Raw genomic sequence first — 27,553 nt, 5'->3', positions numbered from 1 at the left:
TGGCTACCATGTGCTTCTACTGCCACGTCTACTTGGTAAGAAACACTCACGGCATACTGTTGAATATACACAGCAATCTTTTACTTACTTCCACAAGACGCATTCAGCATGAGTTGCAGGTAGTCCTGTCTAACACTGCTTGTCCATGTTCTCTCTTTCAGGAGCTGCTGTCCACTTGAGTCCAGAAGAACTTCACCACCTGGTTCAAAGACATTGAAGACTCAACAATGTTAATCGTGTGGAAATGCTTGAGACCCATCTCTGGTTTGTGCCATGTGCTTCACTGGGTGAGTCGGCCATCTTGTAGACCAGGCCATGTGGCTGCAGGTGTTTGTTTCAACCAAGAGCACTTTTGACTGAGTCAAGTCTGGTGTACTGCTGCTTGGTTGGAACAAACACCTGCAGCCACATGGCCTGGTCTACAAGCATCAGGGAATGCGACTTTGCTCAAAGACCAGGCATCTTACATCTTTTACTTCAGGTTTTTATTCATTTGATAGTGTTCTCTTTGTCTCTTTTGCAGGTTTTCAACCCTGAGCTGACTGGCTACCATGTGCTTCTACTACTGCCACCTCTACTTGGTAAGAAACACTCAAAGCATACACAGAAATCTTTACTTACTTCCCCATGCAGTCACACAGTTACCTCCATCCTGTTCAGTCTGAAAGACAAAGGACACATTCAACATGAGTTGCAGGCGGAAGCGTCAGGGTATGCGACTTTGCTCAAAGACCAGGCATCTTACATCTTTTACTAAGGTTTTTATTCATTTGATAGTGTTTGTTTCACTCATCTTTGTCTCTTTTGCAGGTTTTCAACCCTGAGCTGACTGGCTACCATGTGCTTCTACTGCCACCTCTACTTGGTAAGAAACACTCACGGCATACTGTTGAATATACACAGCAATCTTTTACTTACTTCCACAAGACACATTCAGCATGAGTTGCAGGTAGTCCTGTCTAACACTGCTTGTCCATGTTCTCTCTTTCAGGAGCTGCTGTCCACCATTGAGTCCAGAAGAACTTCACCACCTGGTTCAAAGAAGACATTGAAGACTCATCAATGTTAATCGTGTGGAAATGCTTGAGATCCATCCCTGGTTTGTGCCATGTGCTTCACTGGGTGAGTCGGCCATCTTGTAGACCAGGCCATGTGGCTGCAGGTGTTTGTTTCAACCAAGAGCACTTTGACTAAGTCTGGTGTACTGCTGCTTGGTTGGAACAAACACCTGCAGCCACATGGCCTGGTCTACAAGATGGCCGACTTACCCAGTGAAGCACATGGCACAAACCAGGGATGGGATCAAGGTTAAACAATGTAAAGTTGTTTGTAAATGAAAAGTACAAAATAAAAACCTAAAAAAAATTTAAGTTTTGTATCTTTTATATATAAACCATTTATTGCATCTTGCCTATTGCTTGTTATACTGTCACAGACTCATTTACTCAAAGATGTCTCCTTTTACACTGCAATGAGGTGACGTCCTCCAGGAGCCATGGAGCACAGATCTTACGTCTTTACTTCAGGTTTGGTTTTTATTTTCATTTCCAAACAACTTTACATTGTTTAACCTTGATCCCATCTCTGGTTTGTGCCATGTGCTTCACTGGTGAGTTGGCCATCTTGTAGACCAGGCCATGTGGCTGCAGGTGTTTGTTCCAACCAAGCAGCACTACACCTGCAGCCACATGGCCTGGTCTACAAGATGGCCGACTTACCCAGTGAAGCACATGGCACAAACCAGGGATGGGATCAAGGTTAAACAATGTAAAGTTGTTTGTAAATGAAAAAGTACAAAATAAAAACCAAACCTGAAGTAAAGACGTAAGATCTGTGCTCCATGGCCCTCCTGGAGGACGTCAAATTGGAGACATCTTGAGTAAATGAGTCTGACAGTCAAATACATAAAACAAGCAATAAGGCAAAGATGCAATACACTGCTCAAAGAAATGGAACACTTCAACACATCTTAGATCTCAATTGATGAAATATTGCAGTTTAAAATCGTTATTCAATATATAGTAGAGTGTGTTGAGAACAAAATAACATAAAAATGATCAATGTAAATCAAAATTATCATCCCAGGTTGATTTCACACGATATACTTGGAGTTACAATGTGTTGTTTAAGTGTTCCCTTTACTTTTTTGAGCAGTGTATTAAAACACATGTATTGTTGACCATAGCTTTAGTACAGTTACAATCAGGTCATATACAAACCTATATATACACTAATGAGGTGAACCCCAGAAAAACAAACTAGCATTAATGACAAATAAAGAAATGCTCTTACTGCTGTGCAGACAGTCAGTCAGCTCCTCCTGCTTCATCTTCAGTGTGATGTTCACAAACACCTCTGACTCTCCACCTGGGACAACACATACACAAAAAACATTTAGTCACACTCATCCTGACATTTTGAAATGTTTGAGCTGCAACACTTCAGCTACAAATCTCACTTACATTGTGTTTTCTCCAGAAACATTGAGGTGGTCACTCCTGGCTCCAGATGGTGGTTTGGCGCCATCTGCTGGTGAAAGCAGAGAATTACACCAGGTTAGTTTTAAATCACAGAAAACCAGTTTACATTGAAAACATGAATAAAGTTGACAAACACTTTCTTATTATAATTTGCACACTGACACTATGTGGATAAAAAACAAATATTAAAGATTGTAGGCTGGAGAAAAAAAAAATTGCAGCAAATATTGTGTTAAAAATAAAGAGTTTTACATAAAGTGGCTGTAGTTTTTACTTTTTACTACAATGTAAAACAACAACAACAACAACAACACACAATCTAGTTCTGGGGCCTGTTGTTCGAAAGTAGAATAAAGATAACCAGGATAAGTGGAAAAGCCAGGTTGGACAAAGTCTCATAAGTCCATCTTGGCTTAATTGGTTGTTGGAACGCCGAGGCAGGCAGAGGAGGAGCAGCTTTGTCAAGCCAGGTGTAACTAATTCTCTCGTCAGTAGACCACAGAGATTGATCACAGATTCACCGATGAGAGGACAGGTGTGGCTATTTTCCTCCAATCAACAGCGGATCTTGACGTAAGGTGACACACCTCTTAAAAAAAAGGAAAAAAAAGCACCGCTGCTGTCGTAAAGCTCAGAGAGAGCGGACAACTGCAGACTGATTGAATGTGGAAGTAATCCAAAATTATTATTAAATTATTAAATCACAACTTAAGTTCCTTTCACAAATTAACAGCTGTGCACTTTGCCCTAATGAGTGGAAGTTGATACATTGCACTAATCTCTTATCATCTTAAGTAAAGTTCATACAGCACAAATAGAAGTGGCCAAATGTGCAACAGGTGAAAATTAATTAAATATAAGAACATTATGCAGTCTGATGCTTCAATAAATTGCCGATAACAATGTTCAAATGAGGTGTATAAATTATTTGAAGGTGCCTGCTCAAACAATTGTATTCTTGTTTTCTTCCCTCAACCAATATTCAGCCAATATACTGTATTTTGTAACATATTTTATAAAAATAAATCTATTGCTATTTTTGCTCCATTGCTTTTTATGAGAAGCCATGTAGTACTAGTGGTCACAGAAAATATCATAGATGGGTCACAGATATTGAAAATAGTGAGTATTGACTGAAGAACAGTGTGCACAATTCTGTGCTAATGTGTTTTACAGATTTCACAAACCATCAGACATCTTTATGCCCTTTAGCACTGGCAGATGCAAAGATTCAGTGTGAGAAGCACATGAATAGGCCTAATTATGAAAAAAAGAAAAGAAAAATAACCTAATAAATATTGTAAATGTTTCATGTTTTTTGATTATAGTAAATGTATTTAGTTTGTTTAGAAATCAGGCCAATATGTACATAAGAACATGAAATAGCTGTATGAATCAACTAAGCCTGGCTGTTAGCCTGGTCTGGAGCAGGCTAGCTGCAGAGAATAAATCACCATAGTAACTTGACCAGGATAAAGGTATCCAGCTTTCGAACAACCGAGTTGAGGCTAAATTCAGCCAGGATAACCAACATATCCCGGCTTAATCCCTTATCTAGGTTTCGAACAACAGGCCCCTGGTAGATAACTAGAGTGGTCACCCATTCTGTGGCCAGTGGCCACTCCAAAACAAAAAGCACAAAGCAACCAATCCAGCCTGTCTGCATGAACACACTAACATACATCTCCACATTGTTAGAGCACAAAGTCTGGTCTGGTCCTCACCTCTCCTCCTTCAGACTCAATAAAAACCACATCAGACAACACAGTTTGTAACTAAATAAAGCCACACGCGCTGTCACGATATACTCCACAGGAAATTAAGTAAAGAAAACACAGAGAGAAGTGAGGTCTATGTATGAGAGTGGAAAAGTACAAGACACGTATAAACAAAGTGTAGCCTAAATAAGATACTCCTGAGACTGGATCACAGGAGGACAGCTAGATAGACATTTAATACACTGCTCAAAAAAATAAAGGGAACACTTAAACAACACATTGTAACTCCAAGTATATCACACCTGTTTGAAATCAACCTGGGATGATAATTTTGATTTACATTGATCATTTTTATGTTGTTTTGTTCTCAACAAAACAACATTAAAAAAATCGTTATTCAATATGTAGTAGAGTGAATGCACCTAAAATGCACTATAACCTTTTACAGGTGAACTTCATTTAACCTTCTCTCAACTTTTGAATAAACATGTCCAATTGTTCAATGTTTCAGTCCTTATTGAATAACATGCTGTTCTCTAACAAGGTGATTAACCACAAACATCACAAGCAGTATTGTAGACAGTCCTCTCCTCTCCAGCATGTTCACATGTTGACATCATGAGACCAAGACAACACTTTGATCACATTGATCAAGTTATCGACACATTGAGATTTTTGTTGCACATATAGCCACCACTGTAGTTAGCTTTTGTTTGAGATAAACGTAAATCCTTCTATCGTGATAGAATATCACTGTGTAGCATGAACTTTTTATAGACCTTTTCAGAGAGTATAAACAAAGACAGGTGTGGCTCATTAGAAAACGCTCTGGTACACTAAATGGAACGGAGCCTTAATTAGTATACTTGTTAACACCTGTATTTGTTTATACTCTCTGAAAAGGTCTATAGGGATATTCTTGTCAAATATCCTTAAACTTTTTGTGAATAATATATAGTATAATATATACTCATGCATTGTATATTCAAAATAAACCACAGTGAGTATGAGTTGAATCGTGAACTCATCACTCATCATCTTTGTCTTTACAAACAGTGTAAAGACATTTCCAGATGTTTAATCAAATCACTCCTTTCTTATTGGACACAAACATAAAGAGTTAACTAATTCAATCATGTTCCTGACATGACAACGCTGAGTGAAGTTTACAAAGACAGAGGAACAGCTTTCTGTTTGGCCTGCTGCTAGCTGCTAACAGTTAGCTGCTAACTGCTAACAGTTAGCTGCTGTCTCTGTGACCGTTGACCATGGATGTAACGTTATTATCACGCCGCTAACGTCTCTTTCTACGTCAACACGTCTCCGCGGTTTCAACAGCTTCTTCATAAACTTATCTCTTTTCACTAGTGAAGGTTTTTATCTCACTTACGGTGAGTTTGAGCGAAGTTCACGGCGTCTCAGGTGGTCGTCAGGTGTGTTTACCGCACGCAGGTGAATCAGGAAGTGAAGCGGAAGCTGCTCTGGCTGTGACAGCAGCGCCACCTGGCGGAGAGGAGGAGAGACACCCAGCTACAACCACTGCTACAGCACTTTCAGTCGAGATTCACACTTAGGACATAAAAAATATGAAGGAACATATGGAAGTATATCCTTTTTTGTTTCCTACATATTTTCATGTGTTCCTGCATAGTGTTGATGTCTTCACTTTGAATCTGCAATGTAGAGTCCAAACCTTTGAGCTGTATGTCTGCCATCATGTGGGGGATAATGTTCACTACAGCGATCAGGATTTCCACTACATTTAATATGTCAGCTACGTTTAAAAGAATGGTCTATACTGTGTAAACGGAAAAAAAAATGAATAAACAGAGTGCATACGGATTAAAAAGTGTTTATTTGGAGTAACAAAATCAGACTGGTCCTGGAGCTGCTCCGCAAAACAAAGTCATCATTGTTAATAATATTGTTTTTGAGCAAAATGACAAAGACAAACATGTTGGTGAACTTCTTCACCAACATGTTTGTCTTTGTCATTTTGCTCAAAAACAATATTATCAACAATGATGACAGCAGCTGGACAAACAGAGAATAACAGATGATGAAGTGACAGAGGACAGAGGAAAAGTACAAGACACACATGAACAAAGATGCTCCTGAGACTGGAGACAGCTGCATATACATTAACTATTATAGTACATAATAGTACACATTTCTTTTCTCTGCTGTGTTTCCTTTCAATGTGGAACTCAAATACACCAGGAGCCAGTGGCAACAACAGCTCTGCTGGGTGGCTGAGAGGTTTACACTACTGGTGTTGGAGCTGAAGGTTGTAGGTTCAAGACCAGCCATGAGGTCATGATGCATTGAAGCTATGGCTAGGGGGAGCCAGGATAATAATAAATATAATTTAATAAATACAAAGTTACATAAATATATATATACTTTTTCATGTCATGAGTCAAAGTGTTCTTCATCAACATGTTTGTCTTTGTCATTTTGCTCAAAAACAACATTAACAATGATGACAGCAGCTGGACAAACAGAATTACAGATGATGAAGTGACAGAGGACATACTGACCCCCTCCAATGGTAGCCACACAAAAAATGATAAAGACTATTGATGATTTGTTTATCATTAACTGTTGAAGTGCGTGCATGTGTGTGTTTGTGTTACCGAGACACCACAAACACCACAACTGCATTTCATGTTTATTGAAACTGAAACTGAAGAATAGCCTACAGAGATCAATAAATCACAGTGACAAACTGAAACAAGAACGTGTCAACCAGTGTGTAAAAAATAAAGGATAGGACACACAGGGTTAAATAAAACATTGCATATGATAGGAACTCCTTTCCTTTTGTTTTCTTTCTTTATTTTGTTTCCTGTCATTCTCCTGTTCACACTCCAGTCCAGAGGGCGGCGGTAACGCTGCTGTAAGTTGGTTGCGAAGTTACGCTACGCTACGTCACCGTTTACGTTACGCTACGTCACCGTTTACGTTGTAAACAAGGAAGTGGCTTGCGAATGTGCCGTCTACAGCTGCAGCTAACCCTCGCAGCATCAGTCTGCGGCCTTAATGAGGAACATTTGCGGGGTTTTGTGAGTTAAACGGACTCAAAACGCTAAAAAACAACAACAACAAGGTGTCAAAATCTGAAGCTTTTTACCTTTACCGGTTCACGGAGCTGCAGCCGCTGAGCTAACATGTGCAGCACCGGCGGCTTCCCCACGCCGGACTACTCCCACGCTGGACGAGGAGCCTTCCGAGATGTTTACGAGCCCGCGGAGGACTCTTTCCTCCTGATAGACGCCCTGGAGAAAGACGCAGAGCGGCTGCAGCTGCTGAGGTCTCAACTCGCGCTCACACTCGGCTCTACTTTGTTCCCAGGGCCGGCCCTAGGATCTTGGTGGCCCCCTAAACAAGATTTTTTCTTAAATGTATCATACTTGCAGATGTAACAATACTCGTAGATAAGTGTAGAAAACAAGTCTAAAATGAAATTTATTAAGATTGCTTTTGAGCATAAATGTTGCCATTCTGCCATTCTATTTTCATCAAATGTGAGATAAAAAAAAAAGCTGAATATTGACTTCAAATGACATATAAAGCTCATAGCGTGCACATGCAGACCTCAGGATGTTTAAATGACTTGAATGAACCCCGGTACCTTTCTGTGGCCCTAAACAACCGCATAGAGTGGCCAGCCCTGTTTGTTCCCTTTAGTTCCTACACATCCTAAAATCCTAAAATCTCGTTGTTTCTCGCTGCTTCTTCCAGCCCCTGCGTGTGTTTGGAGGTGGGCAGCGGCTCAGGAGTGGTGTCCGCGTTTCTGGCATCAGTAGTGGGACCTTCCGCTGTGTACATGTGAGCCACATCATCTGTTTTTATCAATGTGTATTTTCAAAAGCATTCTGGACTGATGTACAGCATTGTATAAGGACATTAACAGGACAAATAATAAAATAAATCTAGATGATTATACAGTTTTTTTTGTACAATTAATCCTGATGCTTGGGAAATTTCATATTCACAAGAAAAAAATTGACAAACTAAACCAAATGCTGATGTTTTTATTCATTATTATTATGATTTTTTTAATTATCTATGTTTGTCTGATATGTATGTCTGTATGTATGATCTGTAATTAATAAAGAGATGGAGAAATAACCATTGAGCATGTTTGTCTTGCAGTTGCACTGATGTCAACCCTGCAGCAGCTCAGTGCACAGCAACGACGGCTTCCTGCAACAGTGTGTCATTGCAGCCTGTCGTCACAGACCTGGTGAGGCTTCTACAACTTCTCACATGCTGCGGCTTCAACTGTGCAGAACCCTGTGTAACTATTTATACATCTGTTCTTTCAGGTGGAGTGTCTTCTGCCTCAGCTCAGCGGGGAAGTGGACGTCCTCCTGTTCAACCCTCCCTATGTGGTGACACCAACAGAAGAGGTGCTTCAGCTCTGCTCAGTCATCCTTGGATGGTGTGTGGGAGTATTTTAACCATGAGTCTTGTCTTTCAGGTTGGCAGCAGAGGGATCGAGGCGGCCTGGGCTGGTGGGACGAGAGGACGAGAGGTGACCGACAGGTTTCTGCCCTTGGTTCCACAGCTGCTGTCCAGTAAAGGATTGTTTTACCTCATTACCATTGCTGAGAACGATCCAGGTGGGTTTTGATATTTGTTAAAGGGATAGTAGCATGTTTTTTAAAGTAGGGTTGTATGATCTACAAATAGCCCCTAAGTACTTTAATTGTAGTAGTAGTAAAACGCAGTTTTTATTTGGACCTAACCAACTCACGTATCCCTCCGGCCCAGGGTTAGCGCCCACCGATCAGCAGTTGGTTAGCTCCAAATAAAAACTGCGTTTTTCCTGCACTTTGAGGGGCTGGAAAAAAATGTATTATAGTGAACAATGGAACTGTGTATTTTTTTTTCAGGTAAAACCTCTTTTAGGCCACGAAAATAGGCTGTTTCTTTGGGTCCATTCACAACACTGTATGTTGTAAATCTCTGGGCAGGGCTATGGGCTGGCGTTGCTAACGGGAGGAGTGTAGAGAGTCTTCTACTGTAATTAAAGTACTTAGGGGCTATTTGTAGATCATACAACCCCACTTTAAAAAAATGCTACTATCCCTTTAATGTGATTTCATGAAGTGTACCAAGCAAGTTTAACCACCTTTTTTCCATTTTCTCTCCAGAGGAGATCATCCATCTACTGAGGAAACACGGCTTAGAGGGAGAGTCGTGTTTGTCCACCAGAGCTGGGAATGAGAGACTGTCCGTCCTGCGTTTCCGCAGAGTTCGAACATGAACTTGATTATGGAAGGATCACAAGCAGTTTGAACCACGGAGGAGTGAAAGGACATATTTTCGAGGATCTTCTGCAAGGATGCAACTGAATAAACAGTTCCTTCTGAGACATGATCGCTTTTTCCAACACACACATGTTGACATAACACCGCTGACTGCATTCTCCCTGACACTTTTTAATGACAATTCATTTTTTAAACAACATGCTCCCGACAAACACCATCACAAGTCAGACCATCATGCCTTTTTTCTTCTCAAGAAGTTAACTCCAGTGCAGACAAAACTCTATAATTTCTCTCTAAGGTACAAGTGGAATGTAATTTGTGTTTCAAGTAAGATGCCCCTTCACAGTAGAAGTTGAAACGCATTCATCATTTCAGCAAATAGTATTAGTAGTAAAATAGTAAAAAGTTACCGTGACCTTAGCTGATGTTTTTTTTTGAAAAACAGTAAACATGTTTTCTATTCATCCCCTGCCTTGTTAGTGTTGTAAAACCCGTCGTATGTAACAGAACTAAAGTGAGTCACGTGACATTTATGCAGACTTGCACGTGATGTGTCCGTCCTCTCCGAGCCGGACGGCGCCGCTGGCCACCAGCTCCAGGGCGGCGGGGAAGGCCCGGTGCTCGGCCTCCCGGATCCTGTCGGACAGAGTCTCCTCGGTGTCGCCGCTCAGCACGGGCACCGCCTCCTGCACCACGATGGCCCCCGCGTCCACCTCCTCCTAAACACACACACACACTTTTTAGTTTATGCACTGCAGGTCTTTGCTTCGTAGTTTGCTGGCCGAGGTTTCAACAGTAACGGTGGACTTACTGCTACGAAGTGGACGGTGCAGCCGGCGACCCGCACACCGGCCTGCAGGGCCTGCTTCTGGGCATTCACTCCCTTGAATGATGGCAGCAGGGACGGGTGGATGTTCAGCAGCTTTCCTGTAAGAGTGACAGTTATAAACACCCTGCTGTTCTGACAACATTTTGGCAAATTGGCCCATTGGCATAATCTCTCTAGTTGTAGGAGTAGGGTTGTTACCTTTAATTGTAGCATTTTTGTTTTCGAGGCAAATGCAGAGACTGCTTGCTAAAAAACTGCATGAATTTACCTCAAAAACAACTTTGTCTTGTAATGTTCTGTTATTATCTCATAGCGTGGTGAATGTGCAGGTTACAACTTGTCCACCAGAGCGTTGTGGAGTTGTTGGATTGTGTATTTGATGAGTTTGATGAGGGAAACCAAGAAATCCCATTAGCCTCCGTAGCGTAGCTCTGAGCAGCTCACGGCTCTGCTCCACCATTCTAAAAATAGCTTGCACCAACAATTAAAGTTAACAAACCTACTCCTAAAATGTTGAACTATCCCTTTAACAGTGTAAATGGAGGCAAAACAAGAGTCCAAAGCTGCATTTAGGCTACACACCGTTCCACTTCTTGACGAAAGTTCCCGTGAGGATCCTCATGAACCCAGCCAGACACACCAGCTCCACCCCGAACTCCTCCAGCACTCGGTCGATGGTGCCGTCGAACTCGGCTCGGCTGCCGTACAGTTTGTGGTCCACCACCTGGTTGGAAACAAGATCCACAAGCTGGATTTTCTCATTCATTAAATCCTAAAAGATTAAAAAAAGTTTTATGATTGTGATTGTATCAGTACTCGTGTCTGGATGCCGGCCAGCGACGCTCTCTTCAGGCCCTGAACTCCAGGCCTGTTGGAGATGACCACCGCTATCTCTGCAGAGCTGGACGGACGCTTGACCTGCTCGATCAGAGCCTGAAGGTTGGTGCCTGAGACACGGGGGGAAGTTTTTACACACGCATGATGGACAAAGTGGCATCACTGTCTCATCTTGAAGCAGTATAATTTGCTTAGTTTTGCTTAGTCTGTCAAACTGTTTTTTTTTAAATGTTTGCAGAACTTGGCTCCAGATGTGCTGTGTAGTCGTTTTAGAAGACAAAATAGTGATAGGATCACCAGGGGTATGGCAGGTGGCAACTGTAAAATCTCACGCCGTAAGAAGACCTCCTTTGGGCAATCAGCCTTCTCTATAAAGGGTTCCCAGATGTGGAATTCACTACCGACCGAAATAAAACTAACCCGAGACATTAGAATTTTTAATACAAAGGTTAAAATCTGGCTGAAACAAAATCAGAACTGTATGCATTTTTAATGTGTCATGACTTGGTATGATTTTAGATGTATTGTACATTTTATAGTGTTGTATGTAATTTTGATGTCTTTCTTCTTACTTTCTTTTTTCTACTAAAAGCCTAACTAGGGACGGGAGTTGGAAACTAGCATTAGCTATAATCTCTGTATGCAGAACATCAGTCACCATTGACTTGTTTGTAACGAGTGGAAGTGTCACTATGTTAACCTGCATTGTCCCTATCAAATAAACTGAATTAAATTAAAACATAAAAAGTCCATTTTAAATAGTTAGAATTATTGGTTTCATGATGAAAAACACACACCTGTGCCAGAGATGAGTACAGCCACTTTTGTCTTCTTGCATGGCGTGCTGATATCTCCATGGCAACCATTATTTTGCTTCACCCCCAGCTCTCCGCTGGATACGGGTCCTGCATTCAGCAGGCTGTGTTTCAGGTTACGAACCACCACCGGTTCTGCCCCTTCAAAAACAAACCCAACAGAACTTTATAGGTTACCACAGTCCATATGTCCAGTATCTGACTCCGTGCTGCGTTCAGGGTCTCACCTGGTTGCCTGTGGGTCAGTGAACCCACAATCCAGGCGTCTTCGTGGGCTTGAAGCTGGCGCAGAACCCTCTGAGCATCCACGGGGCCGACCACCAGCACCGCCCCCAGGCCGCAGTTGAAGGTGCGCCCCATCTCCTCCTCGCTCAGACCCCCCGCTGTGTGGAGCCAGGAGAACACCGGGGGGATGCTCCACCGAGACGCATCTGAGACAAAAAGTGTGAATTAAGAAATATCTTTGAAAAAATGTTTTAAAAGCATGCATCAGATTTGTTAAAATATACATTTTGTATTCATGTTGTTTTATGACATCAACAGAGGTAAGAAAGCCCTGAAAATATCAAATGGTGTAACCACAAAAGATAAGTATTAATTATTTTATCCACCTACAGTGGATTTAAGTGTAGGTCTACTATAAAAATGTATTTATTTTTCTTCAGAAAACTTTAAAATGAGATAGACTTTTGCTGTATTTGTATATTTAAATTTTAATGCAATGTATTTGACAATACTGACCAGGAAATAAACCTAAAAACATCGCTTTTCTTCTAAATAATGTGACAAATTATGTAAAAACTGTCAAGAAATGAATTACATTTGAGTTTAGATTTATTTTCCTGTATATAGTCAGATTATGTTTAAAAAAAATACCGGTTACACCACTTGACATTGGGTTACATCCCGTCACTGACCCAAATATTAAATTATAATGCCGTGGCCTTAAATAACAACAAGTGACCTCTACATCTACAGGGAAAGACTCCCAGGAATACATTAAAAGGAGATGGAGGGGGATGTATGTGTGAATATAATAACACCTCTTGTATTGACCTCACTGTGCACAAAGGTCGTGCAGCCGTAAATATCTACAGGAAACTGTCTTGATTCCTGTTTTTCACCTCATGAGGAAAGCAAAAATAAAACTGCTTTCTATAAAATGCAAATGCGGCTTCATCCAGAGGCACAGCACCTTTTACAAACTGTCGATGCCAACGTTTTTATATGCTTATGCTGCATATAAAGATCACTGTGCGTCTAAGAAGTGTGTGTGCACCACCCTTTCATCTCACCTAAATCAACTGCCAGCTCCTGGGGCAGCACCCGAGGGATGTTCTCCAGAAGTCCGCCCCCTGTGATGTGTGCGTAGGCTTTGACAGCACCGTTGCGCAGCACTGGCAGGAGCAGGCGACTGTAGATCTTTGTTGGTGTGAGCAAAACCTCCCCTGGAGGCACAACATCAGTCAGACGGGGAGAGTTGAGAGTTGAAGTCAAGGCTGCGATTGAAAAATTTGAAAAAGGGATGCAAAACAAAAAGGTGGCGCTGCTGGTGGACTGGACTTACCCACGGTCCGTCCCGCTTCGCCAAAGGGAGCCGGGGAGCTGTAGCCCAGCTGGGCCCGCTCCAGGACTTTACGCACCAGGCTGAAGCCGTTGCTGTGCACCCCGGAGGAGGACACTCCGATCAGCAGGTCCCCCTCGGCGATGTCCCCCAGCCTGGGCAGCAGCGCTCCTCGCTCCACCGCGCCCACGCAGAACCCGGCCAGGTCGTACTCCCCCGGAGCGTAGACGCCCGGCATCTCTGCCGTCTCACCTCCTGAGACACAGATGGAGGTTTTGCAATATAAGTCGCAGATGATTTCACACTTAAAGGAGAATTGCGGTCATTTTCTACATAGCTCTAGGTCCCAGAGTCCCAATATGTGCAGCCAGGACCGAGCTCTCCTCCTGCTAGCTGCACTACACTGCAGTTAAACAGCAAAGTAATAGGTGCAGAACTTTAAAACTGTGACTTAGGCCTCTATTATGCTCAAAATATCACTACACATGCTTTGCAACATCCACCAGTGCCTTAACACACAACACTGACTGTGTATAAACTCCATTAATATGAGAGAACAGTGTGTTTTTATCATGCTAGAGATGGAGGAACATTTTGAATTTGATGGTTGTGCGTGTTTATTCAAACCAGAATAGATGAGGAGCAGTCTGCACTGATATGGAAACAGTCCCGCACTCGATAGTTGACTAGTAAGGTCTACCAAGGCAGCTAGCATGATAAAAACACACATTAACACTGTTCTCTCATATTAACAGAGTTTATGCACAGTCGGTGTTGTGTGGTAAGGTGTTGCAAAGCACGTGTAGGGATATTTTGAGCATAATAGAGGCCAAAGTCACAGTTTTAAAGTTCTGCCCCCATTGCTTTGCTGTTTAACTGCAGTGTAGCGCAGCTAGCAGGAGGAGAGCTAGGTCCGGGCTGCACATATTATTCTCAGGTCTTTTCCTTATGGTTGCACTCGGGGACCTGAAGCTGTAGAGCCTTATTTAGAAAATGACCGGAATTCTCCTTTAATCCTGAACTACTCTCCTCCCTCTCTCACCCAGCAGAGCGCAGCCGGCCATCTCGCAGGCCTTGGCGATGCCGCCGACCACCGCGGCCGCCACGTCCACGTCCAGGCTGCCGCAGGAGAAGTAGTCGAGGAAGAAGAGCGGCTCGGCGCCCTGAGCCAGCACGTCGTTCACACACATGGCCACCAGGTCCTGACCCAGACCGCCATGCTGCCTGCACGCCTGGGCAATCTGAAACTCAAATAAGACTAAATAAACTGGAGAATATTAAAGCTCTTCACTCTCAGCAACAATGAGCTGCATGTGTTCCCAAGAGTCCTTGAATTAATCCAGGATCTTTCACACTTTAAATGAATTTGTATTTCTGTTCAGGGGGTTTAAGAAGCCGCAGTCTGAACCTTTGAATCTCTGTGCAGATAAGCTCTCTCCCTGCTGCTGCTGCTGCTGCTGCTCTGCTGTTTCTGAGCCAAATGTGGAGCCAATTTTAAACGGTTATTACCAAAGCCATTCTGGACGGAGCGGAGAGGTTTGACCGCTTTCATTAGATTCTCATTTGTTCCAGGACTTTTTGCAATTACAACAAGTCACAGATTGAACAGTGACAAATGACAGTGGCGTTTGCGTGAAAAATACCTTCAGCTTTGTCCCCACTCCGTCTGTCCCAGAGACCAAGACTGGGTCAACAAATCCTGCAGCCTTCAGGTCAAACAGCCCGGCGAAGCCCCCCAGGTCTGCGTTACACCCTGATGCCAGGAAAAAACAAACAAAAAATACCAATTACAGCCTTTTTTTTTCTGATGTTTGTATTTCTGCAGCAAACAAGACATAATCAGAATCACTGCAATTACATCTACAATAGCCAAACAGCTCAGTTATTTGTTTGCTAATGGGAAAACCGTTTCAGTCTGCTGCTTAAAACAGGAAAACATCGTCTCTGCCTGATGGATCACGGAGCCGCGGAAACCAGGGAACACTTTTTCTCAGAGTGCAGTTTTTGTTTGACACAAGCTCAAAGTCAGGAGCATTTAATCATTGTTCCAATGCACAGTAACAATATGTTTTCTTTGCACGGTCTTTGTGGATGAAATTGAAATTACCGCTGCGAGAAGTCGCCTTGGCCAGAGGCTTGATCATCTCCACCAGCTTGTTACCAGCGGCGATGTCCACTCCGCTCTCCTTGTAGGTCAGACCTCTGTCGGAAACACAGTTTGATTCATGCAGATGAAACAGGAAGAGGAAGAAGTCTCTAGAAGAGTTTAAAAGTCTTGACTCAGGAGGGGATTTGTGATTGATTGCAGATTAGAGCACATTGCAAATCGATGGAATTAAAGAAACAACTTAGGACACAGGTACATCCGATTCCACAGTCAAGTTTATTATTCAGAAACATACGACTTACAAAAAAACAAAGGGAATGTTTCAGTGTTGTTTGTGTGTGTGTTTAGCCTCACACACACCTGTGTTGGTTCAGGTGGGCGATGGCGCGGTGGCCGATGTCGCGGCGGTACACTGCGCCCGGGAAGCCGATGGCGGCCGCGCCCTGATTGGCCGTCTGCAGCGCCGCCTCCAGGGACGAGCTGACCGCCGTGACCGTCAGCACCCGGCCGCCGCTGGACACCACGCCCCCGTCCTTCAGGGCCGTGCCGGCGTGGAAAACCTGCACCCCCGTGTCCTGGACCTCGGATAAACCTGAGGCAGAACTCATGGTTAAAGGGATAGTAGCATTTTTTTTAAAGTGGGGTTGTATGATCTACAAATAGCCCCTAAGTACTTTAATTGCAGTAGAAGACTCTCTGCACTCCTCCCGTTAGCAACGCCAGCCCATAGTAGCCCTGCCCAGAGATTTACAACATACATTGTTGTGAATGGACCCAAAGAAATGGCCTATTTTCACGGCCTAAAAGAGGTTTTACCTGAAAAAAAAATACACAGTTCCATTGTTCACTATAATATAATTTTTTCCAGCCCCTCAAAGTGCAGGAAAAACACAGTTTTTATTTGGACCTAACCAACTCACGTATCCCTCCGCCCAGGGTTAGCGCCCGCCGATCAGCAGTTGGTTAGGTCCAAATAACAGCGTTTTTCCTGCACTTTGAGGGGCTGGAAAAAATTATATTATAGCCAACAATGGAGCTGTGTATTTTTTTTCACGTAAAACCTCTTTTAGGCCGCGAAAATAGGCCGTTTCTTTGGGTCCATTCACAACACTGTATGTTGTAAATCTCTGGGCAGGGCTATTATGGGCTGGCGTTGCTAACGGGAGGAGTGCAGAGAGTCTTCTACTGCAATTAAAGTACTTAGGGGCTATTTGTAGATCATACAACCCCACTTTAAAAAAATGATACTATCCCTTTAAAACAAGCTCCGCCCCCCATCCCATCCCATCCACCCCCACCCCACCCGTCCTCCTTTGGTGCCTCGGTGTCACATCTACCTGTGATCTCCACTCCTTTCTTGTAGGAGCCGGGGTAACCAGCGCTGGCCATCACCACGGTGACCGCAGAGCTGTCCTGCTGCCACAAGGGGGCGTTGGCGGCCAGTTTACCGCTCATGGTGTTCAAGATCACCTCGTACAGGTCGCTGTTCAGCAGCGGCAGCAGCACCTGACAGAGAGACACGGTCAGAAACAACATAGAGACTTATATAATGTCACACTGATGATGGAGGGGGGGGGGGGGGGGGGGGCATTCACCTGACACTCAGGGTCTCCGAAGCGACAGTTGAACTCCAGCACCTTCGGGCCCTGCTTGGTCAACATCAGGCCTGCATACAGCACACCTACACACACACACATGAGATGTTCAAAACAAAGAGAGCTTCATGGACTCGTTTCTCTGTGGAGAGGGACAGAGGACATAGGAGATCCTCCTGATCGGTCCTGGTGTGATTGTGTCTATTATTAACCTCAAGTCTTTTTTACCAGCTGCCATTTGGCTTTTTAACTATCTACTGGAATCATGAGCCTGGCTTCTCCTAACTGCTGTAATCATGTGATCGTGTCTCTCCCTCCTTTTTAAAAATCTTATCTTAGACCTTGTTACTTTTACTTCTTTTTAAATCTTATTTTAGACCTTGCTGCTCTTATTCACTTACACATGTTTTAACGGGTTGTTGTTATTGTGTATTTTTGTGGATGACGCGTGTGTGTGGTCTTGTGTTGTCATCTGCTGCTGGTAACATTGTAATTTCCTGCAAAGGATTAATAAAGTATCTTTAACTTTTCATATCTGTGTTTGTTATAAAAAAAAAAAATTAAAAAAACTGAATATAAACAACTTAATAAGCTTAATAAATTCTCAACTACAGTCCCCACCCAGACCTACCACTTTGTACTGTCCCTACCATTGTAGAGCATGTGCACATACATTGTCCAGTTTCAGTCGTATACATGCTGAAGAAAATCGATTTCCAACTGCATTATCTGGGTGTCTTAATCAGAGTTGAAGAACTCCGATATTAGTCAGACTAATGCGTTTACATGCGCTCTGTTGTCCAGTTATAGTCGGATTAAGGCAATAATTCGTTTTTTTTTCAAGTGTCATGTAAACGTACTGACTGGTAGAACAGCAAGACAAACGAACCAAATGTCTGTTTGACTCCAAGTTACTTTTAATATGTCATTGTGACAATGCCAGATAACTAAAAGGCATTTTATAGAATTAAATAGAGCGCAAACACACACATGAATCAAAGAAAAACAAAATGGAAGAAGAGCACTTGCCCACATAAGGAGTTCCCTCCTTCTTCATCCCGTCCACCGTCTTCTGCAGGACCGTCTCTCTGATCTGCTGCAGCAGCTCCTCACTGACCTGCACAGGGAGAGAGAGGAGAAAATATAAACTGTATGGCCACTTATTTTAACTGGTTACAATAAAGCAGGACTTAATGTCAGGCCGGTACCTGAGGGGTGGGGCAGTAGGCGCCCATGCCGCCGGTGTTGGGCCCCAGGTCACCGTCCTGCAGCCGCTTGTGATCCTGCGCCGGAGGCATCGGAGACACCGAGGAGCCGTCGCTGAAACACAGACACTGCAGGAGGAGGAGGAGGAGGAGGAGGAGGAGGAAGAGGAGGAGGAGGATTAACAGCCTGTTCAGTTTATCAAGTCGGACTGAGAGTTGGTGCAAATGTGTCTCACTCACAGACACTTCCTCTCCCTCCAGCAGCTCCTCCACCACCACCGTCTCCCCTGCAGCTCCGAACGCTCGGTCCTGTCAACGGCAAACATCTGATTCGTCTGTTGTTTCCGTACAAATACAGACTTTTAGCAGCTTTAAAACACACTTTCAGAGTCAGAGTGTTTATTATTACAGAAGACGGCTCTCCTTCTGCTCCAGTAAAATGTCTCGGTGGAGAGATTGACATACATTGTTAAAGGTAAACAGGAGGAGTTTACTTGTATTTGGGAATCATTTATGTCATTCCTGACCAATAAAACAGATAACACTGTCTGAATAACAGGTTATGATATTATCCTGCCTTTTATTTTATTTAATTTCAATTTAATTTAATTTAAAGGGATAGTAGCATTTTTTTAAAGTGGGGTTGTATGATCTACAAATAGCCCCTAAGTACTTTAATTGCAGTAGAAGACTCTCTGCACTCCTCCCGTTAGCAACGCCAGCCCATAGCCCTGCCCAGAGATTTACAACATATATTATTGTGAATGGACCCAAAGAAACGGCCTATTTTCACGGCCTAAAAGACGTTTTACGTGAAAAAAAAATACACAATTCCATTGTTCGCTATAATAGAATTTTTTCCAGCCCCTCAAAGTGCAGGAAAAGCAGTAGCTAACCAACTGCTGATCGGCGGGTGCTAACCCTGTTCAGTTCAGTTCAGTTCAGAAAACTTTATTATCCCCCTAGGGGGCAATTTGTTGTACGGCAGGCAGAGCAACACCAAAACACAAACAAGTCAAATACAAAACAAAAACAAAACAAGTGCATTTCAGTCACAAACAGTAAGACTCCGGGCGGAGGGATACGTGAGTTGGTTAGGTCCAAATAAAAACTGCACTTTGAGGGGCTGGAAAAAATTATATTATAGCAAACAATGGAACTGTGTATTTTTTTTCAGGTAAAACCTCTTTTAGGCCGTGAAAATAGGGCATTTCTTTGGGTCCATTCACAACACTGTATGTTGTAAATCTCTGGTCAGGGCTATTATGGGCTGGCGTTGCTAACGGGAGGAGTGCAGAGAGTCTTCTACTGCAATTAAAGTACTTAGGGGCTATTTGTAGATCATACAACCCCACTTTAAGAAAAATGCTACTATCCCTTTAATGTTGAGTTTGAAGTGCATTTGAAATTTCAATAAAAAATATTGTTAAAAAACCCCAAAAAAACCCGTCTCAGTACCTTCATGATGTCCATCACAGCCTGACAGGCCTCGTCCTGGTCCTTGGCCACGATGACGCCCTTCCCAGCAGCCAGACCACTGGCTTTCACCACCAGGGCAGGGAAGTCAGCCCTGGAGACCCCCCCCAAAAAACACAATGACACCCCCTCTCAGTCCTCATCTGGAACAGATGCTGCGTCGCCGATATAAAAAGGCAGTGCACCATTTAACATTTGGCGACTGCTATTGTGTGGGAATGGCTTTGGGATGTGTATAGATGGAGGCTGTCAGGATGTGGCAGCTGTTGTTCTTGATGTGACCAGAGAAACGACTTTCAACCGAGTACAAAGGATTTTCTTTGTTTACAAAAGTCACAACTCCTCGTCGTTCTGTGTGTAATGTTGTGGAGGGACCGAGGCTCTCATATGAAAAACAATCATCACCTCTTAGATCATTAACTCATGAAACCATCTGAGAAACAAAACTTCAGTGAAGATTTCATTTTCTCTGATGATACAAATGTTCTGTGTTTAATGGCTCTGAAAGACAAAACTCCACCATGGAAACAAAAAACTCTGGATAAACAGTTTGCATGTGGCTCCTTCTCTCCTCCGCTAATTACACATTTGTTTAAATCTGAGTGTGATACTGACGTGCGGATGTACGTGCAGGTCTCCTGGGGGTCGGTGAAGGAGCCGTAGCGGGCCGTGGCGATGCCGTGACGCTCCATGAACGCCTTGGAGAAGCTCTTGCTGGCCTCCAGCTGCGCCGCTTTGGCCGAAGGTCCGAAACACGGCACTCCCGCCGCCGTCAGGTCGTCCACCATCCCTGAGACGGACACAGAGGATTATCTTATTTTTTATTTTAATGTTTATTTAACAGGGACGATACATACAACACTGCCACAAAGAATGAAAAATGCGATGCATACAAGACGTCTAGCTTCAGCTAATTTGCAGTCTTTGTCCCTGGTCAGGCTAAAGAAGGATAAAAGATACTGAATACAATAAGTGCAATAATACAAATACAGTGAATAGTTATCATGAATAAATAAACACAGCTACAAAATTTAGATTAAGAAATTGCACAAATAAAATACATTAAACATTAGTAAAATGCTGTATTGACAGTGACTTGAGAGAAGTTAATGTTCACATTTCTGCTGCTGCTTAAGCCAATGTTTAGCTCTAGCACTAAACATCTTTAATTCTGTTTGGGATTTGATTTCTGGTGGTAAAGAACTCCATAGGTGTGTATCTACGCAGCACTGAAAGGGATGATTGACCGAATGTTGTCCTGCATCTTCAAATTTTACAGTTTTGCTTGCTCATGCTCCTTGTCATTGTCTGATTTAGTAAAAATCTGTGACATCGCTTGATTAGATGATGGGAAGGATGGAAGAGAGACTCAGGTACGACTTCTGAAGCTGGTGTTGACTTACCTGCTGCCAGCGGGACCTCGGGTCCGACCACCACCAGCCCCACATGATGGTCCTTACAGAACTGAGCCAGGATGGTGTGGTTGCTCACCGACACCTCTGCATGCAGGAAATCAAAGGTTCAAACTGTTTAGGATTCATTCACACGCCTCAGATACTGATTCATAGTAATTATGAGTAATCCCCCTTACAGAAAAACCACATGAACTTCACATGTGCGAAATTTGGCACATGTGAATCACGTTATTTGGGAAATATTTGTGGTTTTGGCCCAATTTTATGTGACTCACATATGAATTCCCATGTGAACTTATTTTCCACATGTGGAAAATGGGTTCCCATGTGCAAAGTTTTTCACATGTGTGCATGCATTTTTCTCTAAATATGTTTAGGTTTCACACAGCTGATCAGAGAAAAGCAGTTACAATTTATTGACATAGTATATGTTTTTATGTAGTTTTAATATTTACTGACATTTTATAGACCAAACAGTGAAAAACCAACATGATAGACACTCCAGTCATTAGCAGAAGTGGTGATTGTTTCAGTATAATATTGTATAATATTGACTAGAAACATTAATTAGGGTGAATGCTGAAAGCATTCACACTATTGTTATTCAAATCTTTATTATTAAAATTATTCTGTACACTTCTTCCGTTTTTCGGTCTTTAACTACTTCTTCATACTTTCTACTATTCAAACAATTCATATATCAAAACGTGCGTCTTCTTCAGGAGATCATTGGATGCATTCAACTTTTTCATATCATTCATACTTTTCAAAATATTCAAACTTTATTGAAAAATTTTTCCCATAGGAATACATTGAAACGGTCTTCAAACTCTTAAAATCTTCTCCTTCTTTGAACTTCAACTGCTTCAACATACTTTCACCTACGGACCTCATTCAACTTTTAAAATGTTCACAAAACTTTCAAGTATTCATGTTGCATTCAACTTTTTCATATCTTCTACCATTATTGATCAGTACCCTTCAACTGTTCATGATCATTTTTTGACAAAATTCAAATTTAACATGCAAGTCAATGGCACGGAATGTTCAGAGCTAGAGTGGTGATGACATCAGCTAGAGTGACAGGGGGTCTAAAAATCCTCTGACACTTTGCTCTCTATCCTGTCACCACGGCCACAAATTTCACTCTGGACACATAATTTCCCCCACTTTGGTAGACAAACTTGTGCTGTGTCTCACAGTGTGCTCAAAAACGCAGAGAGACTAACAGAATTTAAACTCAGAGCCTCTAAGTGCAGCCAGTTCCCTCTCTTCCTCTCATTGACTCCCATTGAAAAGTAGGAGCAGATTTTCTGAGAAAAGCAGAAACGACCTCCTTATATTTCTTGCGACTGTGAGAAAAGTTTTTGCCCTACAAACATTTAATGCACATTGGCTCGCTCAGGAAGGTCTCCTTGCCCCGATAGTCATGACCACATTCTGGTAAGAGGTACGGTTCTCTTTTCAGAGGCTGTTGTTCGGGAGCTGCACGGAGCTCAAATCTCACTGCTCTGCTCTGTGTGGTGCAGACACAGAGAGACAGAGACAGACAGACACAGACAGACACACACACACACACACACACACACACACACACACACACACACACACACACACACACACACACACACACACACACACACACACACACACACACACACACACACACACACACACACACACACACACACACACACACACACACACACACACACACACACACACACACACACACACACACACACACACACACACACACACACACACACACACAGGCTTACAGCTCATAATCAGCCTCCAAATTAGTTCATATCTTTGATGGGAATTTTTAAACATCTCTAATAATTTATTTCTCTTACATACATTTCAGTTTATTCTTGTGAGGGAGATTTCAGGATTTGGAGCTTCTTCATGTCCTGACTTTCGGCTTTTCCACCTCTTTAACCCTTTACTTTGAAGGACTTGAACTTTTTCTCATTAATTCCAACAATTCAGACCATTTCTCAATCATTTAAGGACTTTCACATTTTCATTCATAAATGTATATCTTCACACTCTTTTTTTTTTTTTTTTTTTTTTTTTTTTTTACAATTATCTTAAAACAATTCTGGCATTTGCATCCATTCCATATCATTCAGCCCGCTTACAAGTTATAGACTTGAGGTATTGCTTCATCTTTATACATATTTGTTCATGCTTTCAAGCTGTTAATAATCTATTTATTTATTTGAGAAGACTTAAATGTTAATTTTTTCATACTAATCTTCAAAAATTCAAGCAATTTTCCAAACATTTCATACAAATTCGACATCCTTCTTATAAGTTTTTCTTTTTAATATTTTCTCACCTATTTCAGATTTCAACCATTCAACTGTTAAACTATAAATATGCAGGATTTCTACATTTTCCTCAAACTTTTTATTAACATGTTTTACTTTTACCCTTCAGATGTTGTAGTTATTTTTTAGTTATTCTGCCCTACTTCTATATTATTCTACTTTTACACATGGTTCAAAAAAATGTTTTCAAACTGTTTTAAATAAATCTGAGTGCACTTTAACCTTTCAATTCATTCATACTATTCTTCACTAATTTAAGTAATTACCACCCATTTCATACATCCTCCATCTTTCATCTTCTACTTTTACTTTTCAGATATTGTTTAATCTACATTAGTAATGGTTCAAAAATGTTTTCAAACTGTCAGTTTTAAGTAAATCGGAGTAGACTCCAGACTTTCAATTTCTTCATACTGATCGTCAACAATTGAAGTAATTTCAAACCATTTCATACTCTTCATATATTGTTTCATCTCTTCAAGATTTCTTCAGCAGTTTCTTAACTTAATTAAGCATAGTTTCAACAATTTATTCAGCTCATTCAGCTTCCAGCTTCCAGCATTCACCCGTATTTCCTTCAGGAAATGCATTCTCTAGTTAGACTTTAATACACTGTTTTGGTCAAATTAGCTACTATTGTAACAGTGAATAAAAAGATGGGAAGTCTTGGCAATAACAAAAATTTGGGATGAAGATTCAATATAGTTTAATGTTAGTTTTCTTTCTTTTTTTTGGGTTGCTATAGAGTGAATTACTTAATCATTTATTTATATGAGTTATGATATGAATTTATGGTGCGTGTATTAATAAAAGTGAGAGATATGTAGTGTATGCACATACTGATGATATGTTTTGATCTATTTCTATGTCATTAAATGCATGTTTTTGCTGAATATGTGATGTTTTGTGTAGTCTTATGTTGTTTTGTGTTTGTTATGCATATATAAAAACACAGTGAATATGAACTTCAGAGCCTTCTGTCACTGTTCACCAGAGTTGCTGATCTTCCCACAGGCGGCCGTGCCGGCATTCCCGGGAGCCACCAGCACCTGCTGCACCTGTGGCGACTGAGCCAGTTTCCACGCCAGCGCATGCTCCCGCCCCCCGCCGCCGACCACCAGCACCCGTTCTGCCATGGCACCTGGCGTCACAGAGGAAAAACAAAGATGTCTTATCATGTAGCGTTCAGTCACAGTCATAGTCACACCCTCCTCTCCTCTCCTCTCCTCTCCTCTCCTCTCCTCTCCTCCGCCTGTAATTGTCCGCACAGCTCTTAATGGCATGCAGAGGCTGACCTATGACGAAAGGAGTTTCTAAAGCTGAGAAGACGCGTTGACCTTTGCCGAGGCCTGGGGTCTTATATTATCTTGTAATGCCACACAAACAGGGACCCAATCAACTAGAACAAAAACACCAGTCGACAATTAAATGGCATGGTCACCAGGCAGGACAGAGTCAGCAGCAGCTACTGAAAACAAGGGCTCATTTGCATAGAAAAACAAAACCATTATCAGGCTGATATACTACAGTAAAGCGCTCGCAGCCGCCTCTGTTTGGCAAAGCAGCCTCGATCTCTTAGTGACTACATCTCAGTTTTGTCTGTAAACCAATTTTCTGTGAAGCAAATGTTTCTTTTCTTTTCTTTTTTGCATATGTTGATTCTAGAGGGAGGCAGATTCACACAGAGACCTCATCTGGTTCATTTGTGATATTTGCAACCATCTAATTTGTTTGTGGTTTGATAACAAAAATGTGTTTGAGAGGATTTCACACTCAAAGTGAAGAGAAAACTCTGCTTATCTGCAGTAACACATGACGAGTGCCACCCAATGTAAATTCGCTCAGCGGAGAACAGTGGTTGTCACGACCCCATGATTCAATGACTTAACGTTGACAAAATAATGTTGATACAACACTGTTTCAATGATTCTTTGCTATTTGGGCACACACTGGTGGTCAATGTAATCTAATCACTGGGATAAACACTTGAATAGTTTTAATTACTGTCCATGATTCAGAATTTCCAAAAAAAAGTAAGAAAAGTGACTTGTTATATTCAAATTTGCCTAAAAGTTTAATTAAAAAAATACAACTCTATCAAGAGCTTTGCATAAAAACAGTCAAATATAAACTGCAAACACTTGTGTGTGCCTTTTAACCCCAACAACTCAAACAAAACGGGGTCAGAGTTCAAGCCATCTCCATCTGCTCTAACATGAAACCTGTGCTGCTGTGACTATTATTGTGCAATTGTACCTTTCCTACAGAAAAAGTCCTGATCGTGCAGAGAAGTTGAGTAAAAGCTCTCTTCGACACCAACTGAGAAAGTTCAGTACAAAAGGTTCAGTGTTGCACAGTGGGTGCACATGTTAAACAATTAACCAAATCACTGGTTGGGATTGAAATCACTCCACTCATGTGACTCACATGTCAGACAGCAAATCAAATGCATGAGTCTGACAAAAGCAGGGTTTTAAATGCCCCTTTAGAGAAAACTAGCATGCACCACAGGGAAGTTTAACCTTTTCTCTTTACACTGGACTAAGATAAAATCATGGGAACTGTAAATTAAGCATAAATCAAAATATTGTGTTCCAGTTGTCACAGTGTAAAAACACATGCATGCATTAGCTATAGGTGTAGTGAGAGGTGTCTATTTTCTGGTGCATTATCTCAAAAAGGTGAATGTCCAGTATAAGGTGAGCCAGCTTGTGTGGTTTTTGCAGCACAAACCATCAAAGTCTATGTAAAAAGAAAACAGTTGTAAGTCCAACATGACAGGCAGCTGCTAAATCTACATCAACACGTGAGCTCGTGGTGAAATGATTATGAAACATGCTGCGCAATGGAAAACACTCACCTGTGTGTGTTTGGGAATAGTGTGAAGCAGGAACTAGCCGGAGCCCGGATCAGGTCAGTCAGGAGTTTCTCCTCAGCTCTGCGGACTGACCATGGATGCAAACTGTTATCACACACACTCACACACACACACACCGTCCCCGCACCACGTGGATTCAATAAATCTGGGATGTGCAGGGTAAAGCAACGCATCGCTGCACGGGAGGTGGATTTTCTGCAAAGCGCTGGATAACTTCACAGTCAAACATCTCACTGTTGTCTGTTTCATTATATGAATTGTGTTTCTCACCCTTTTTTCTGCCGATCCAACAGTTTTCCAAACTTCTTTGGATTTGGATTTTTCCAACTTCCTAGGGAGTAACGACCCAGTGCATCATGGGAATTGGAGTCACTTAAAATTGCAACGTCAGGGGGACGCAAAACTACTTTTTTTTTTCATCAAAAAGAACTTTATTTCATTTATTTGTTGTTTATCTGTTAGCAAATAAACTTCATTTTCTGTTTCAGTTTCAGTTTTAGTTTTAGTTTCCACTCCATCTATTTCCAGGAAATAGATAAGTCCATTTATCTGCAAATAGGCACATCTGCAGATGAAAACAGATTTATGGAATGTCTGTGGTGGATATTTTCATTCTTCCAGGAAGTCATCATTATCTCTGGGCAACAATTGAATCAAATTGATGGACTTGTACAGTATTTGTCCTAGTCACACCGATGTGTTACAAACTGATGAAGCCCCTTGGATAAGAAGCAAAACGTCTTCCAAGTCCAGTTTCCTTCGATTCAATTGTTTTATGGCACAAAACTTTGTGATAGATGGAAAGAAAGGCATTTATATAAAGACATAAATACATAATCACACACAGCCCAGCCTCTTGTACACAAAGCCTTGCATTTTTATACAGCCTCAGTATAACCACAGCCTTTCAGTTCTCTTTTATTGTTGCCTCAGTCCCTGTAATTTATTTTTTCCTTTAGTTATGATGTTTGTTCTAAAACAAAAAACAGAAACTGGTTCACACCCGAAAGGTCATA

At 41.9% G+C, this 27,553-nt stretch overlaps 2 protein-coding genes across 3 annotated transcripts; one reads left to right on the top strand and one right to left on the bottom strand.

The window, feature by feature from the left end:
* Positions 1-7,354: 7,354 nt before the first annotated feature.
* On the top strand, positions 7,355-9,575 carry hemk2 (HemK methyltransferase 2, ETF1 glutamine and histone H4 lysine). Its single transcript, XM_083986296.1, has 6 exons — positions 7,355-7,511; positions 7,943-8,029; positions 8,357-8,447; positions 8,530-8,613; positions 8,685-8,826; positions 9,361-9,575. The coding sequence occupies exons 1-6, from the start codon at positions 7,369-7,371 to the stop codon at positions 9,471-9,473; spliced, it is 660 nt and encodes a 219-aa protein (XP_083842422.1). The 5' UTR covers positions 7,355-7,368; the 3' UTR covers positions 9,474-9,575.
* A 420-nt stretch (positions 9,576-9,995) lies between these two features.
* gart (phosphoribosylglycinamide formyltransferase) lies at positions 9,996-26,847 on the bottom strand. 2 transcript variants are annotated; one of them, XM_083986277.1, is made up of 23 exons: positions 26,808-26,847; positions 26,520-26,604; positions 24,651-24,800; positions 21,309-21,404; positions 20,521-20,695; positions 19,888-19,999; positions 18,670-18,738; positions 18,433-18,558; positions 18,254-18,341; positions 17,225-17,310; positions 16,967-17,135; positions 15,990-16,221; positions 15,630-15,724; positions 15,166-15,275; positions 14,565-14,763; positions 13,526-13,777; positions 13,254-13,406; positions 12,186-12,389; positions 11,941-12,099; positions 11,123-11,253; positions 10,889-11,030; positions 10,289-10,404; positions 9,996-10,196 (listed from the first exon to the last, which is right to left on the bottom strand). In XM_083986277.1, the coding sequence occupies exons 3-23, from the start codon at positions 24,793-24,795 to the stop codon at positions 10,008-10,010; spliced, it is 3,048 nt and encodes a 1,015-aa protein (XP_083842403.1). In that variant the 5' UTR covers positions 24,796-24,800; positions 26,520-26,604; positions 26,808-26,847; the 3' UTR covers positions 9,996-10,007. The 2 variants fall into 2 exon arrangements, with proteins under 2 accessions (XP_083842403.1, XP_083842402.1); XM_083986276.1 differs by lacking the exon at positions 26,808-26,847 and having other exon boundaries at positions 26,520-26,643.
* Positions 26,848-27,553: the final 706 nt, after the last annotated feature.

This window comes from Trachurus trachurus (assembly GCF_905171665.1).
Source record: "Trachurus trachurus genome assembly, chromosome: 2".
In the NCBI taxonomy this organism is placed as follows: domain Eukaryota; kingdom Metazoa; phylum Chordata; class Actinopteri; order Carangiformes; family Carangidae; genus Trachurus; species Trachurus trachurus.
Note: the sequence above shows the minus strand (reverse complement) of the source record. Positions and strands in the feature narration are given on the sequence as shown.